At 50.8% G+C, this 16,608-nt stretch overlaps 1 protein-coding gene across 12 annotated transcripts in view; it reads left to right on the forward strand.

Moving 5' to 3' along the window:
- Positions 1-16,608, forward strand: part of LOC147346364 (O-acyltransferase like protein-like) — a 68,233-nt gene that overhangs the window by 44,774 nt on the left and 6,851 nt on the right. For 3 of the 12 annotated variants that reach the window (XR_015154149.1, XM_086373675.1, XM_086373676.1), the window contains 2 exons: positions 10,430-10,543; positions 12,245-12,377. Coding sequence is in view for 5 of the 12 variants with exons in the window: in XM_086373675.1 (XP_086229801.1) it covers positions 10,430-10,543; positions 12,245-12,377 (247 nt within the window). In the remaining 7 variants the exon portion in view is untranslated. Of the gene's footprint in view, positions 1-3,415; positions 3,685-5,569; positions 5,650-10,429; positions 10,544-12,244; positions 12,378-16,608 lie in introns of all 12 variants that reach the window. The other 9 variants (XR_015154146.1, XR_015154148.1, XR_015154144.1 and 6 more) reach the window with 5 other exon arrangements.

Genomic DNA, 16,608 nt, shown 5'->3' on the forward strand with positions numbered 1-16,608 from the left:
GTATCTCACAGGAAACAAGGAGAGAAGAGGCTCCAGACCCCTAAAACTGTGGGATTGTTCCAAGTTGGAGCCACTAGTTAAAAATTAGCTTATTAGTAGGACTTCCCCGTTGGTCCAGTGGTTCAGAATCCGCCTTCCAAATACAGGGGGCCCGGGTTCGACCCTTGGTCGAGGAACTAAGACCCTACAAGCCTTGGGGCTTGTGGTGGATTTATTTTGGTATTTGGCAAAACTAATACAATTATGTAAAGTTCAAAAATTAAATAAAATTTAAAAAAAGTAAACAAAAGAAATTTAAAAAAAATTAGTTCATGGATGTGTGCACTCTGTCATGTCCAGCTCTTTGCAACCCCATGGACTGTAGCCCACCAAGCTCCTCTGTCCATCGACTTCCAGGCAAGAACACTGGAATGGGTTGCCATTTCCTCCTCCAGGGGATCTTCCCAACCAGGGATTGAACCCAAGTCTCCTGCATCTCCTGCATTGGCAAGTGGATTCTTTACCTCTGCACCACCTGGGAAGCCCCCACCCATTGGTTTAAGTTAAAAAAATTATTGATACTAATGTCTAACTGTAGCAGAAGGTTATATACTAAAAATAAAGGCACCCCTTCCAGTCTCATCTCCCACAGGACGGCTTTGGTAACAGCTTCTTATGAATTAATTCTTGCAGGGACTTTCCATGTGTTTATATATTCTTTTCCCCACCCACAAATAGAACTATACTTAATACTGCATTATTTTGCACATAGCTTTTTAAACTTAATGATTTGGCATCTTTCTCTAACTTCCTTTTGGAAGGACTCACCTCACTGATTTTAAGGTTGCCGGGATGGCGCCGTGTGGGTGGACCATCATCATGTATTTAACTGCTCTCCATGAATGGGCATGAAGGTGATTTCCAAGTTTTTTGCAGTCTTTTTAGACAGTGACACGAAGTCTGTACATCTTTGTGCAGCTGTCTGGGCACGTTTGCAGGCTAAATTCCTACGAGGTAAATTCCACCAAAATTGCACATTTGGTGCCTTGAATGTGCTGATGGACGTTTTCCAATTGACCTTCCCACCCGGCCAGCTATGAGGAGGCCGCTGCTCACACCCCCCGGCAGTGGCTAGTGTCACAGATTTTAATCTTTGCAAACCCACTTTGACTGAATCTTCAAGTTTGGACAGACACTTGAAGGGCATGTATATTTATATGACACGCCCCACGTTTCAAACAGTTGTTTTTTTTTTTTTAACTTTTTATTTTGTATTGGGGTATGGCTGATTAACAGTGCTGGGACAGTTTCCAGTGGACAGCACAGGGACTCAGCCATGCATGTCCATGTGTCCACTCTCCCCGACTCCCCCATCCAGGCTGCCACGTAACAGTGAGCGGAGTTCCCTGTGCTCTGCAGGGGGTCCTTGTTGGTGATCCACTTTAAGATTTTTTTTTTATATATTTATTTATTTGGCTGCATCAAGTCTTAATCCCACAGTGAGGTCCGCGGGCTTAGTTGTCCTGAGGCACGTGGAATCTTCCCAGACCAGGGATCGAGCCCACATCCCCTGCACTGCAAGGTGGATTCCTTACCTCTGGGTCACCAGAGAAGTGCTGGTTATCCATTTTAAATATAGCCTTGTGTACCTGTCCTTCTCAAACTCCCTTACTCTCCCTTCCCCCCGGCAACCATAACTCCATTCTCCAACTCCAGTTTTCTTAGTGATCTCTTGATTCTCAGAAAATCTGAGGAGGCGGGAGTCCTCCTTCTCCTTAGAGGAAGCTAAGGAACTGTCAGCCCCCTTTTCCGCAGGAGAGGAAAGGAAGGAGTGACCCGATTTTCTCAGTGTGAAAAATTTAGACAAAACTAGAACTCACGTCTCTGTGTTCTTTCCCCTGTAACCCCTCAGGCGTGGCCCCCCAGTAGCCTCCGCTCCCCCTGCCGGCCCGGCCACGAGCCTGCCTGAGGCGGAATGCCACCTCTACCCAAGTCCCTCTGGAGGGTGTCTGACCCGGACTCCGGTTCAGAGGGGAGCTGGGGCTGACTGGTTCTCCCGGGGAGATGGAGGTGACAGATGGTGGGGGGAGGCCGGGCAGGGGTGCGAGCCCAAGCCCGAGGGAGCATCCGCACAGCAGCACGGTCCCACATCCGCACAGCAGCGCGGTCAGACGGCTGACTGGGCAGGACCCAGGACCTGGCCAGGGCTCTGCGGCTGCAGCCTGAGCTGGTCCAGGAAGGTGCATCCTGGCAGAGTTGGCGCCCATGCCCTCAGACTCTGATCAGCAACCTCAGGCCTGCTCCCAGATACCCACCACCCTCCTGCCCTCCTGATGCTCTCTAGGAAGGAGGTCATCTCTGTGGGATGCAGACCAGAGGCGGGGTGCTGACCCACACCTCTGCTGGGGCTGCTCCTCTAGCTGCCCTGCCCTCCCCCATCCGTCACCCCACACCGCAGGCCCTGAAGCCCCCTCCGAGATGTTTAGAGATGCTTCTGGGCCATAGGCTCTCTGCCCTTGTACTGCCCTGGATTTTCAAATATATTCTTTAAAAAAAGAGGGCTCTGCTGGGGGCCACCCAGAAGCCACACCCGCATTGCATGTGCCTTCCGTGTTGTCCATAAGCCATCCCCCCCCCCCCGCCCCAGAGATGGGCAGACCAGTGAGACAGGCTGCAAATCTCCAATACACAGGCTTCTGAAAGAAAAGAGTGCAAAATAGCTCAATAGTTTTTCATATTGGCTATCTGTTGAAATGACAATATTTTGAATGTATTGACCAAATGAAGTATAGTATTAAAACTAATTGTACTGTTGACTTTTTAAAATGCGGCCGCTGGAATGTGCTAACGGAACAGCTGATGTGGCTGGAATTATTACATTTTATTGAACAGCCCCAGTCTAGACACCAAGTGTCCTCTTCATCAGCTTGTAGCTGCCGCAGACCCTGCTTGGAAGGAGGTGGTGTGTGAGGGAAGGAAGGAGGAAATGCAGTGAGGCAGGAAGGGAGGATAAGAGGGGGTATGAGAGCTATGTTCATCTAGGGAGGCCCCTGAAAGGAACAGGTAACGGTGACAGATCTCAGTACTGACATATGGTTGGACCATCTTGGGTAAGGGACTCAAACGTCTCTGAGCTCTAATTTGCTCATCAGTAAAATTGACATCATAGTTACTGGACAGGTTTAGAAAGTTCCTAGCAGAGTGGCTTACACGTAGGACTTGCTCCATGAAGAACAGTATTTTTGCATCAGTAGCACCTAGGCCGCTTTGAACCCACGAATGAATGGAAGGTTTGAGGGGTGAGTGAGGACGTGGTCCCTCCCCCAGGACAGTCTATTTTTGAGCGTCTTATCCACCATCACTATGTGACCCCCACCCCAGGGGACCGAATGGAACCCCCATGGAGAATCATTCGCTCCGGGCTCTCTCCCGCTAGGTTGCAGCCTCTTCACCTGTACTCCGTGTGCTTGCTGGTTGGATTGTTCTCCCTTGCGCCCTGGGGGCCCGTCTGGGAGGTGCCCAAGCTTCACCTGGAGAACTGCCGGCGTGCCTGGTGGACGAACTTGCTGTTGCTAAATAACTTCCTGTCGGTCCAGGATGCGGTGCGTTCAAGTCTTCCGCGAAGGGGCGGAGGGGCGCGATCCGGCGCGCGTTCCCGGGTCAGCCCGAGTCTGATCCCGTTTCTTCTGGCGATGCTGTAGGAAGGTGGGCTGTGGGAGGGAGGCTCGCCTCGGGTGTGAGGCGGGGGTTGCTGCACCAGCTCTGGCGGGGTGGGCGCTGGGAAAGCAGAGACGGAACGGGGCGCGGGCCCGGGGCCGGGCCAGCGCGCTGCCTGTCCTGGACGCAGCTGCCCCCGCCCCATCACTGTGCAGTCTGGGGCCACGCCACCCCAGCAGGAAGGACGCCTTCTTCACCTCCACCCAGAGAACCGAGATTGGGACGGAAGGAGTCACCACACCCTCCCCGTAATGAATTCTACCCCATGTCCAGCCAGATCTCACAACGTCTGTGTATATGGGTCATGCTTCCTTTCCAAGCTTGGAGCAAATGGAAGTGAACTAGTTGTAATTAAACCGCGTCAATGATTTTGCACCTGCCTCGAAAGCACTGCGGAGAAGGAAATGGCAACCCACTCCAGCATTCTTGCCTAGAGAATCCCGTGGACAGAGGAGCCTGGTGGGCTGCTGTCCATAGCGTCACACAGAGTCGGAGACAACTGAAGCAGCTTAGCATGCATGCATCCGTTGGAGAAGGAAATGACAACCGACTCCAGTATTCTTGCCTGGAGAATCCCAGGGACGGCAGAGCCTGGTGGGCTGCCGTCTATGGGGTCGCACAGAGTCGGACACGACTGAAGCAACTTAGCAGCAGCAGCAGAAAGCACTGCTGAAAGGAGAATCACGAAACTGACTGCAGGACCGCTGACCAACCAGACGGCTGCCTTTGGTTCACAAGGGCCCGGCAGCTTCGACAGGGCTTCCGTCACTGTCTTAACTGTCTTCAGGCAGACCCCTCCATCACCCTCCGTGACAGGGGGCCCTGGAGCAGAGGCCCGGCCACCTTCCTGGGGGCAGACTGGCTGGGGTCACAGGTGGGATGAGCGAAGCTGTCACTTCTGATTAGCCTGGTCCCCTCAGGAGTGACGGGGTGGGAGGGGAGACCGAGGCACCTCTCATCTCTGAAGCCCTGGGGAGACTTGCCCCCAGAAGTCGTCTCACCCTTAATTAGAGACACAGGGGCCACCTCGTGCCCCACAGGCACAGACAGCCCGGGATGAGGTCGCTCCGGCCAGCTGCTCTCACGTCAGTCACGCGTGGGAACTCCGGAGTTTCCCGCTAATGCTCGTCTGCAGCCAGACCTCCGTTCTCAATGAGCACGGTCTATCAAATCAAAAACAGAATAAAATAAATGAACACATTCTCTCCACCTGGAGTTGGGGGGAGGGCAAGGAAGAGACAACAGGGGCCCTCCGACCCCAACCGCGCTGTGAGGGTAATTACTCCTCACACCCGTGACGCGGTGGTGGAATTCAGTCCCCACCGCTGCCCTGGGAGATTAGCTGTGATTGTTGTCTTAAACAAGAGAGAAAGCGTGTCTGAATTTCCAGGGTGTAAAATGGCAATAAGAATACCTACTCCCCTGGGATTGTTAGGGGGGTGAGTTGAGACGCTGCTGCGGCTGCTAAGTTGCTTCAGTCGTGTCCAATTCTGTGCAACCCCATAGACGGCAGCCCAGTGGACTCCTCTGTCCCTGGGATTCTCCAGGCAAGAATACTGGAGTGGGTTGCCATTTCCTTCTCCAATGCATGCATGCATGCTAAGTCGCTTCAGTCGTGTCTGGCTCTGTGCGACCCTACGGACAGCAGCCCACCAGGCTCCTCTGTCCACAGGATTCTCTAGGCAAGAATACTGGAGTGGGTTGCCATTTCCTTCTCCAGAGCTGAGATGAGGTTTGTGAAATATCTTTAACTCAAGTCCTTTCTCTTCCTGTGGAAATCGCCTTACCCGCCCCTGAGTTCCTCCTCCTGGTCCGGGGAGGCGAGCCGCTGGCCACGTGGAGGAGGGGAGTGACCTTTGCCGTCTCTTTCCAGTGCAACGGCTGGACGTGGTATCTTGCCAATGACTTTCAATTCCATCTCACCACCCCGGTGATCGTCTTCATCCACGGAAAGTGAGTCTAACTGAAACAAGTGTTTCTCCTCACCTTTCTTAAAACTCTTGGGGGGCCCCCAGTTCTGGGCAAAGCAGCTCTTACAATTTAGGACTGAGAAACTCACTTTTCAGAAGCGTGTGGACCCTGACTCCACCGCTGTTTACTTCTTCCACGTTCTTCTCCAGTCTTTTTTTTTTTTTCACTTCACTGTTCTCATACACATTTCCTCCTGAGGGTGTGGCCTGCTGCTTGTCAGGTTTAGGATCTATATGCCGTCTTCTGTGGTGGGCGCTTAGATTGCTTCCAGTGTTTCATGATTATAAATGGCTCCTCAGCACGTGTCTTGGAACACGCCCCTTTTTCCTCTTCTGTATTTATTTCCTTGGGGACCTGTTTCCTGGTGGAATTATTATGTCAAAGGCTAAGAACAATTTTGCAGTGCTTGTTACATATCGTGAAATGACTCTTCAGAAAGAGTGAGATAATTTACAGCGTCCCAAGTAAGACATCAGTGTGCCTGCTTCTCCACCTTGGGTGCTTATCACCTTAGTTTTGTTAGTTTTGGAAAAGCTCTAAGGCCTCAATAATTCGCAGGAAACCTTAAAAGTTGTGGATTATCCACGCCTATTTTAAAAGATTTTTTATTCTTTTTTGCTCAAATACATGTTCTATTTAAGAAACACTGAAAAACATTATGCTAAAGAGAGGGGAAAAAAAAACAATCACCTTAGGCCTGTTTCCTCACTTAAGGAGAGTGATTTCACTGTACGTATTTTGATGTTTATTCTTCGCTTCTTTTATTGTGCACAGTTTTTTTATACATGAAAGAATTCTGCATATATACTTTAGACATTTGTTCTAATAGTTTAATGACATAATCATTTTCCTATATTATTTTATTTTTCAAGTGAATATACTTTAAAAAAAATTATTTTTGTTTATTTTTGGCTGTTCTGGGTATTTGTTGCTTCCTGGGCTTTCTCTAGTTGCAGAGCTCAGGCTTCTCATTTTGGTGACTTCTCTTGTCTCAGAGCAAGGGCTCTAGGCACAAACATCAGTAGTTGCCCACACAGGCCAAGCAGCTGTGGCTGGCAGACTTGGCTGTCCCGAGGCATGTGGGATCTTCTTGGACCAAGGATTGAACCCATGCGCCTGCACTGGCAGGCGGATTCTTAACCCCTGGATCACCAGGGAAGTCCCTTAAGTAAACAGACTTTCAATGTCTGTATAATATTTCATATTTGTGAATGAACTGTAGTTTACCTATACCTTCCTCTAGTGTTAAATAGATTATTTCCAATTTTGTGCTTTTATCAATAACAGTCTCAGAAACATCTTTGTAGTTACCATTTGTCTCCAACTCTGATATTTCTAGAATGCAGGTTCTTAAGAAGAGTTTCAGAGTCAAAGGGCATGAGTGTCTTTGGAGATCTTGAAGTGTAATGACAGAAGGCTTGCCTTAAAGGTTGTAGCAATATTCAGTCCTCTAGTCATCTAATTATACTGTTGCCAATATGGACTATTAACGAGATCTATATCTCGCTTTTTAAAAATTATTATTTTAAGATATATAAGAAAACATTGATTTTTCACATCTAATTTGTAAGTCTTTGATTACTGGGCATGGAGCTGAACTCCAAATATGTGTTGACTAGCTCTGCTAAGAGTCAGACATGACTGAGCGACTTCACTTTCACTTTTCACTTTCATGCATTGGAGGAGGAAATGGCAGTCCACTCCAGTGTTCTTGCCTGGAGAATCCCAGGGACGGCCTGGTGGGCTTCTATCTATGGGACAGCACAGAGTTGGACACGACTGAAGCGACTTAGCAGCAGCAGCAGCAGCTCTGTTTTGTGGTTACCTGTTAATGCTCTTTGCAAGGGGACATGTAAATCACAGGCTGACCTGTGGTGTTGCCTACTCCAGTGCTATGCAAACAGTCAAGCATCTTAGGCAAGGAAAATGCATCCTAATTTTAATTTAATCTAAGAATGGAAAAATTTTTTAAAAGGCAGATCTATTTTTTTACATGCATATCTGAAGCACATTAAGTTTTCTAACTGCAAATGTAAGAGATTTTGGCTGACTACTTTTAAAAATATGTCCCACCCTTCCGCTAGGCACAGAGGTGGATTGCTGGTATAGAGTTTGAGTCAGAAGATGTGGGTTCAAAGCTGGGGGACTCAGCGTAAGTCGCTGGACTCTCGTCATTTTTCACATCTGTGAGATGGAGATGACACACTTCACCTCAGGGTTGGAAGAGACAGCGAGATCGTACCCATGGGAACCAGCACCTGCCCTCCGTGAAGGGCTGCTGCAGGCACCTGGAGGGCAGGTGGGCGGCTCGCCAGCCCTGGAGCCTTGGCCAAGGAGGACCGGCAAGCCTCTACCGGCTCCCTCGGAGGCGCCCTGGCAGTAGGATGCCCTGACTGCTGGCATTTAGGGTGTTTAGTGAAGGAAGCGCTGGTTTCTTCCAAGGCCTCTCTCCTTGGCTTATAGACGGCCGTGCCTCCTCACGTGGTCTTCCCTCTGGGCTCTCTGTGTCCTAATCTCTTCTTCTTATAAAGACACGAGTCCCACTGGATTAAGATGCACCCCAATGACTGACCTCATTTCACCTTAATTATCTCTCTAATGACTCCATCTCCAAACGGAGCCACACTCTGAGGTCGTGGAGGTTAGAATTGGCAGGGCTGGGGGACACGATCCAGCCCACAGCAGTCTGTCCTAGGAAGCTTTTAGTAGTCTTTGCAGCTGTGATGGCCAGCGGGGATGTGTCTGACTCCTGAGTAGAGGCGGCACGGCTTGGGCTCCAGTTCCCCAGGGAGTGAGACAATATTTACTCGAGTGCATGTGGGTTTTTATTGGATGGCCTGACCGGATGGTTTGCCAGCCGCCCACCCACCGAAGACGATGAGTTCTCAGCACCTCTGCCCTCTAGGCCTGCTGGGAACCTGCTTGAGTGTCCCTGTGACCGAGACAGCCTTGCCCCAGGGTCAGCATCTTTCTGAGGGGCCGTCATGGGAGGAGGGTCTCAGTTCCTCACCTGGAAACCGGCGGCGCCCAAGCCTGTGACTGTGCTACTTCGTTTAGCCTCTAAATGGAAGGAGGTCTAAAAGGTAGGGCTCTTTCCCCTTGGGGAACACACTCGTGTAGAATTCTAGTAATTCAAGGAGGATGGAACTGGAGGGTCTGCAAAAGGCACGATGAACTGGGACTTCCTGGTGGCCAGTGGTTAAGAACCTGCCCGTTCACTGCAGGTAGTGTGGGTTCGATCCCCAGTCAGGGAACTGAGATCCCGCATGCTTCCTGGGGGTGGTGGTGGTTGTTTAGTCGCAAAGTCGTGTCCTTTGGTGACCCCATAGACTGTAGCCCCACCAGGCTCCTCTGTCCATGGGATTTCCCAGGCAAGAGTACTGGTGTGGGTTGCCATTTCCTTCTCCAGGGGATCTTCCCTCTCAGAGATCAAACTCACATCTCCTGCATTGGCAGACGGGTTGTTTACCACCGAGCCATGGTTCAGCAAAAAAGATAAGCCATGGTGAATATATAGCCTGGTTACCATACCTGCACTGCCCTGACCCATGCATGGCAGGCATTACTAGTCAATTACTGCACCACTGAGCTAAGATGCCTCTTCTGCTCCTGAGCACAAACTGAACTAGAACTGGCACTCTAAACGATGATTTACTCCCTAAATCACTATGGTGTGAAGCCAATGGCATCTCCTCTCTTCCTCACGAAGAACCACGGCAACTTCAGCACTGGACTAGGACTGCCAAAGGCAGGGTTGTGCCCGGGTGGTCTGGCATCCGTGTTGAGCATTTCTTCCACTGCAGACCCTCCTGGTCCTAACCCTCCTGATTCCCAGTAGATGCAACCAGATACTGTCTCACTCTGAGCCTCTGTCCCTACACCTCATTTCCTGCCTCAGAACCGAACCCTCTCGGCCTACATACAGAGTCCCAAATTTTGGAGGAATTAATTTTTGTGGGGCCACCTTTGACCCAAGGGGGCTAGAAGACGGTAGGAAAATGCTTCTTTCTTTCACCCCCTTAGGACAGTTTTGAGGTGCATTTCAGAAGGCTCCACAGAATGTTCTGGAAGAACTGAGCATTGACCACCGTGATAGTGCCTTGCATTGGCCTTCCTTGTTCCCCTGTTCCACCCCTGCCCTCATTCTTGCCTCCGCACGAACCACCTGAACCCTGACACTGGTCAGATTTGCATTTGGGTTGGGGGGAGGATCCCCGGGTCCCCCTGTTACTCTGTCCCCCTCTGCTGTGTCTCACCTGTGCATGCCAATCATCTCGCTCCTGAATCAATCACCACTTCTTAATTTTTATTATTATTATTATTGTTTAGTTTTCTTTTTGTCGCACCTAGCGGCATGTGGGATCTTACTTCCCCGACCAGGGATGGAACCTGTGCCCGCTGCAGTGGAAGCACGGAGTCTTAACCTGTGGACCCCCAGGGAAGTCCCTCCTCTTCAGTCCCTTTAGTGCTTCATGGGTGGCAAGGGACTTTCCCAAGCACGGTCTCGTCACAGTAAATTTCAGCAGGAAGACGAAGCTATTCTAAGGCAAGGATTTCACTGCCCAGTATTGGGCTGCTAATAAGTGCTCAAGACTGAAGTCTAACTCAAGCTTTTTAACTCCAGCCCAGCTCTGGACACACTTGGCCCCAAGCCAGCCTCTCTCAAAGGCAGGCTGGCAGGAAGCACCTCTGGTTGCCAAGTCTGCCAGCCTTCAGTAGCCCCAGAGTGAGAAGGAACATGACCGTGCTCTCTTCTTTGCAGAAGTCAGCGTGCCCTTGTCCTGCTCGGGGCCATGCTGCTCGTGGCATCTTGCACCACCTCTGCTCTGCTCACACTGGCTTACAACCTTCCCGTGGTAGCTCCGTCAGAAGCCAGGTAACCGCCGCACTTCCCAGCCCGCCGGCTCTGTCCCTCGCCTCCCCTCAGGATGGCCAGGACCTCCCAGGCAGGGCTGCTGAACAGATGCCAGGCTCTTAGCCCTGTGCACGTTGGCTCCTGCGGAAATGTGGGCGGGAACTGTTCGGCCTGGATAGGAAAGTTCATTGCGTGTTTGTTTCCAAACCTCTGACTCTTTGAGCTGGCACTGGGGATCTGCTCTGAACACAGGGAGCTCTCTCTCGCCCACTGAAACGCTTCTGGGAGGAAAGGGGTGCCCCCACGTGGCTGTATGGCGTTTCTCCTCCAGTGGCGAACTGCTGCTTGGAAGCTCTATTGTGGGATGGAGAGACAGAACTTTAACGAAGTTGGGGTTGCCCCTTCAAGGTCACACGCCTAGTGAGTGGCACAGGTGTGAGCTGAACCCAGGACCTTACCCACTGCGCGAGTTTGCCTTTCCAAGGGAGTATGTGTAGCAGTTCTTTCTCGGTACCAGTTGAGTGTTCTGCAGGAAAAACCAGTGAGATTTCCTGCTCATTTGTTCTCCGTGCAGCAGTCAGGCGGGTGCAGGTGGAAGCCGGATGCTGGCAGTCATCCACTCAACCCTTCCGCTGTTCTCAGGGCAGAATCCCTGCCTGGCGTCATCTGTCTCTCCCCCACCCGCTGACTCTGGACAGGTCTCAGCAGCCTCCTTCCCTCCACACACCCAACAGGCTCCCTCCTCAGGGCCCGAGACCTTGCTGTTCGCTCACACGAAAACGCTGTTCCTCTAGAATCCAGATCTGGGCAATGCGAGCTCCTTCTCTCCCTGCAGGTGTCAGTACGTATGTCACCTTCTCCGAGCAGCCTTCACTGACCTCCCAGGGTGAACTAGCCCAGAACTGTGCATGGCACAGAAGTGCTCAAGGGACTGACTTCCCTGGCAGTCCAGTGGTTGGGACTCCATGCTTCCATTGCAGGGGACAAGGGTTCGATCCCTGGTCGGGGAACTCAGAGCCCACGTGCCACACAGCATGGCCAAAAAGAAAAAAAAAAAGTGCCCAAAATACATTGTTAGTGGAACAGATGAGTGGATGAGTGACTGAGCACACCCCAGGCATTTAGACCAGAGAGGCACCATGCCCTTCCGATCGGCTTCTGTGCGCACAGCCGGGTGGCGGAGAAGGAGGCTGGCTCCTGCTTTGCCTGTGGTTCTCAACCCCAGACACAAATGAGAGTCACCTGTGGGTTGGGGGCGGTGGGGTGGGGGTGGGCATTGACATCTCACCGATGCTTCCAGCAAGCACCGCCCTGGGCCAACTGAATGCGAATCTCCAGGGCTGGGGCCCAAGCCACCCAATTTTGTGAGAGCTTCCGTGAAGAGGTTCACGTCTTTCAGAAGAGGTTCACTTCTGGGAACCACGTTTTTAGAGCTATCCTGACATGCCAGCCACTGGAAACAGCTATTTTAAAAGAACGCTGTCATCACATTTCCTTGGGTCCCAGGTTGGAGGGGCCCAAGGGAGTTTGGAATTTCAGAAACCAGCCGTGGCCCAAGGCAGGATCGTGAGGGTACTCTCTGCGGACCATCACCGAAGAAGTGAACTCCTGTACTCCCGGTGTTTTTGGCTTTGCTGATTGCCCCAGTGAACGTCTGAGAGATTCCTTTATCCATGTCCAGATCAAATGTAACCTTTGGCCTCATGTCCTTGTGTTTTTCAGTGAAGAGGCAGCCAGACTGTATTTCCTGGAGTACTACACGAAGCCCTACTGCCGATATGGGCCGTTCCTCGTGGGCCTCTTACTGAGCGTTTTCCTGCACCCAAACCACCAGGCAAACGTTCTCAGAACCAAGGTACGTGGCTTCCCCGCGCTGCGCCGCAGGAACGGCTCTTGATGCCAGAGAATAGGAAGAGCCTTGTCTTCTTCCCTGATTCTCCGCTTTCTTCACTGAGCTCCCCTCAGAAAGCTCCAGACCCAGCACCCAGCCGGGTGCCACCCCTTGGAGCCTTGGTACAGGCCCAGAGAAGCCTCTGACGTGGGAAAACACACCCGGTGACGTGGCAGTGGCAAGCCCCTCTTCTGGAAGGTCATGGTGACGTAGGCTGGATTTTCTTTAATAGCAAAAGCTCTTTGGCTTCTAGAAATAAGATTCTTGGTCAGATTTGATGGTTCCGTCTGTGAATCAGGTTGTGCGGTATTTAGAAAGCTGTCGCTTTACCTTCCAGATGGGGTTACTTCCCTGTGGGTAATCATTCTGGTTCACCATCAAAGGTCAGAGGTCAAGCCAGAAACCTGGTTCCTCTTGGATGCCTCCTGCCTGCCACCTGCCCTCCCCGGCCGGTCACCCACCCCGGGGCTGTTTGTCCTACTGTCCTCTCGTGGCCTTTGCCCCTCACCTTGTTCAAGCCCGTCTCATCTCTTAGCTGGACTTCTTCACTAGTTTTCTTGCCTCAGTCTGATCTCAAATCCACCCTCAGGGCAATCTATCTAAAGTACTACCTTAGCCTCAGTTCAGTTCAGCCACTCAGTCGTGTCTGACTCTTTGTGACCCCATGGACCGCAGCACGCCAGGCCTCCCTGTCCATCACCAACTCCCAGAGTTTACCTAAACTCATGTCCATCGAGTCAGTGATGCCATCCAACCATCTCATCCTCTGTAATCCCCTTCTCCTCCTGCCTTCAACCTTTCCCAGCATCAGGGTCTTTTCACATGAGTCAGTTCTTCACATCAGGTGGCCAAAGTATTGGAGTTTCAGCTTCAACATCAGTCCTTCCAATGAATATTCAGGACTGATTTCCTTTAGGATGAACTGGTTGTATTTCCTTACAGTCCAAGGGACTCTCAAGAGTCTTCTCCAACACCACAGTTCAAAAGCATCAATTCTTCGGCACTCAGCTTTCTTTATAATCCAGCTCTCACGTCCGTACATGACTACTGGAAAAACCATAGCTTTGACTAGATGGACCTTTGTTGGCAAAGTGATGTCTCTGCTTTTTAATATGCTATCTAGGTTGGTCATAACTTTTCTTCCAAGGAGTAAGTAAGTAATTTCATGGCTGCAATCACCATCTGCAGTGATTTTGGAGCCCCCCAAAATAAAGTCTGACACTGTTTCCACTGTTTCCCTATCTATTTGCCATAAAGTGATGGGGCTGGATGCCATGATCTTAGTTTTCTGAATGTTGAGCTTTAAGCCAACTTTTTCACTCTCCTCTTTCACTTTCATCAAGAGGCTCTTTAGTTCTTCACTTTCTGCATAAGGGTGGTGTCATCTGCATATCTGAAGTTCTTCATATTTCTCCCAGCAATCTTGATTCCAGCTTGTGCTTCATCCAGCTCAGCATTTCTCATGATGTACTCTGCATAGAAGTTAAATAAGCAGGGTGACAATATACAGCCTTGGCGTAGTCCTTTTCCTATTTGGAACCAGTCTGTTGTTCCATGTCCAGTTCTAACTGTTGCTTCCTGACCTGCATACATGTTTCTCAAGAGGCAGGTCAGGTAGTCTGGTATTCCCATCTCTTTCAGAATTTTCCACAGTTTGTGGTGATCCACACAGTCAAAGGCTTTGGCATAGTCAATAAAGCAGAAGTAGATGTTTTTCTGGAACTCTATTGCTTTTTTGATGATCCAACGGATGTTTGCAATTTGATCTCTGGTTCCTCTGCCTTTTCTAAACCCAGCTTGAACATCTGGAAGTTCATGGTTCATGTATTTCTGAAGCCTAGCTTGGAGAATTTTGAGCATTACTTTACTAGTGTGTGAGATGAGTGCAATTGTGCAGTAGTTTGAGCATTCTTTGGCATTGCCTCGTGAAAAACCTATTGGTATGATTTTTGTTGATCCACAAGACCTTGAGGGCAGAACATGTTCCTACGCACCTCTGAATTTCTAGCATCTGGTTCTGCAGTCACTCAATAAATGAATGGAGGATTATTTGCTTCTCAGTGAAAGAAGGGTCAAGAATTCCCTTGCACTATTTGGGGGCTGTGCTGACCCCAGATCCCCTCTGCTAGGCCCTCCTTTGGTTTGTGGAGGTCTTGTGGATGCCTCATCTAAATGTTCTAGAGATGAGGCCCTGGGCCTTGGAACGCCATGTGTTACTCATAGCAGTAACAGGAGCTAGGGCGTCATGGGAAGCAATGGATCCACAGGGGCTACGTGACTTTTCCTATAGGCTGGAGTTACGACGCTCCCTTGAAAATGCACAATCAGGTTGTACATTCTAACAGAAGGCCATCAGGGGTGCTTTGGGACTTCTCTGTGGTCCGGTGGTCCAGCATCCACCTTGCGATGCAGGGGACATGGGTTCGATCCCTTGCGGGAAGATTCCACGTGTCTCAGAGCAACTAGGCCCAGGCACCAAGACTACCGAAGCCGCTGTGCCTTGAGCATGGGCTCCACAGGAGAAGTCCCCGCAAGGAGAAGCCCACACACAGGAGCAGCTCCTGCTCAACGCAACCAGAGAAAGCCCTCGTGCAAGAATGAAGATCCAACACACGTGCGTGTGCGTGCACACACACAGACACACACCCACAAGGTGCCTTAGTGTAGTCCAGGTTCATACGCCCAAGGAGGAAATGGGTGTGGACAGAAGGGAAACCCTACGATGAGACGGGCATTTGGGAGCCGCTGCAAGGACCAGGTCAGGACCAGGGAGTATAGCATTGGAACACAAGTCAGGCTCAGCTGGAGGAGTGGCTTAGAAGAATGAGTAGGCCAAGGGAAAACTGTAAGCCAGAAAAGAACACAGAGTCCCCGCCCGAGGCTGCTGAGGCGTGTTCCATGTAGTAGGGGTGAGGTAAGGCAGCGTGCATTCTAAGAGCGAAAGGGGCCCTAGGCTCAAAGAAGAGGCTCGAGGAGAGCTCTCGAGGAAGTTACTTCGTTTCCTGTCGCCAGAACCTAGGGCAGGAGCCTGAGACCCTAGGGAGAGCTTCTCTTTAGAGACAAGACAGTAAAGTGATAAGAAGCTGGCTCAGGTCGATGTAGATGTCACCATAGCACCTAGAGAACGGGAACAGAGAAGCAAGAGAGACCCTTGGAAGACAGGTCTGGGTCTAAAAAGATCAGTTCAGTTCAGTCTCTCAGTCGTGTCCAACTCTCTGCGACCCCGTGGACGGCAGCACACGAGGCCTCCCCGTCCATCACCAACTCCCACAGCTCACTCAAACTCATATCCATCCACTCGGTGATGCCATCCAACCATCTCACCCTCTGACGTCTCCTTCTCCTCCTGCCTTCAACCTTTCCCAGCATCAGGGTCTTTTCCAATGAGTCAGTTCTTCACATCAGGTGGCCAAAGTATTGGAGTTTCAGCTTCAGCATCAGTCCTTCCAATGAATATTCAGGACTGATTTCCTTTAGGATGGACTGGTTGGATCTCCTTTCTGTCCAAGGGACTATCAAGAGTCTTAAACCCCTGAAAAGGTCAGGTAAGGTGAAATCAAAGATCTTGAACTGAACCCAGTAATACTTATAGAATTTAACTCACAGGGCTGTTCTGTGAGCTGGAATTCTCCCATTCCTTCCGCCATGCTGTGTCCCCAGGGAAGGGCATGGCCCAGGGATGGGCTGTGTGTGGGGGGCTCTCACATTTATGGGGGCAGAACCAATCGAGGAGCCCTATTTGGTTGAGGAACAGAGTGGGAAGTTCGGAGTGGTGGGGGGCGCGACTAGAACATTACCTTTTCTTTTTAACTGTAAAAATGATTCAAAATTCACTATAAGTTGCAAAAGTAGTAGAGACCTTGTGAATCCTCGACCCTTGTTTCTCTGTCAGTACGATCCCAACTGAGACACTGATGCTGATACAATCCATCAGCTGCAGACCCACCAGTTATCATGTCTGTAGGTTTGTGTAACCACCACCACCACCATCAAGGCGCAGAGCTCCCTGCCACCACAAAGGTCACCCTCGTGTACGTGGTCACGCACCCCACTGGCCCCCACCCCGCCCCCACCCTAACCCTTCGTAGCCACTGAGCTGAACTTTCTGTTCCAGGCCAGTCTGGGCCCTGATCGAGGTTTACCAATAGAGCCTGGAAGTGACTGATGACACAGAATGTCAGGGTAGCAGGGACGA

Source organism: Bos grunniens, chromosome 24 (assembly GCF_055505025.1).
Source record: "Bos grunniens cultivar Pamir isolate PY7600 chromosome 24, Bosgru_T2T1.0, whole genome shotgun sequence".
NCBI lineage: Eukaryota > Metazoa > Chordata > Mammalia > Artiodactyla > Bovidae > Bos > Bos grunniens.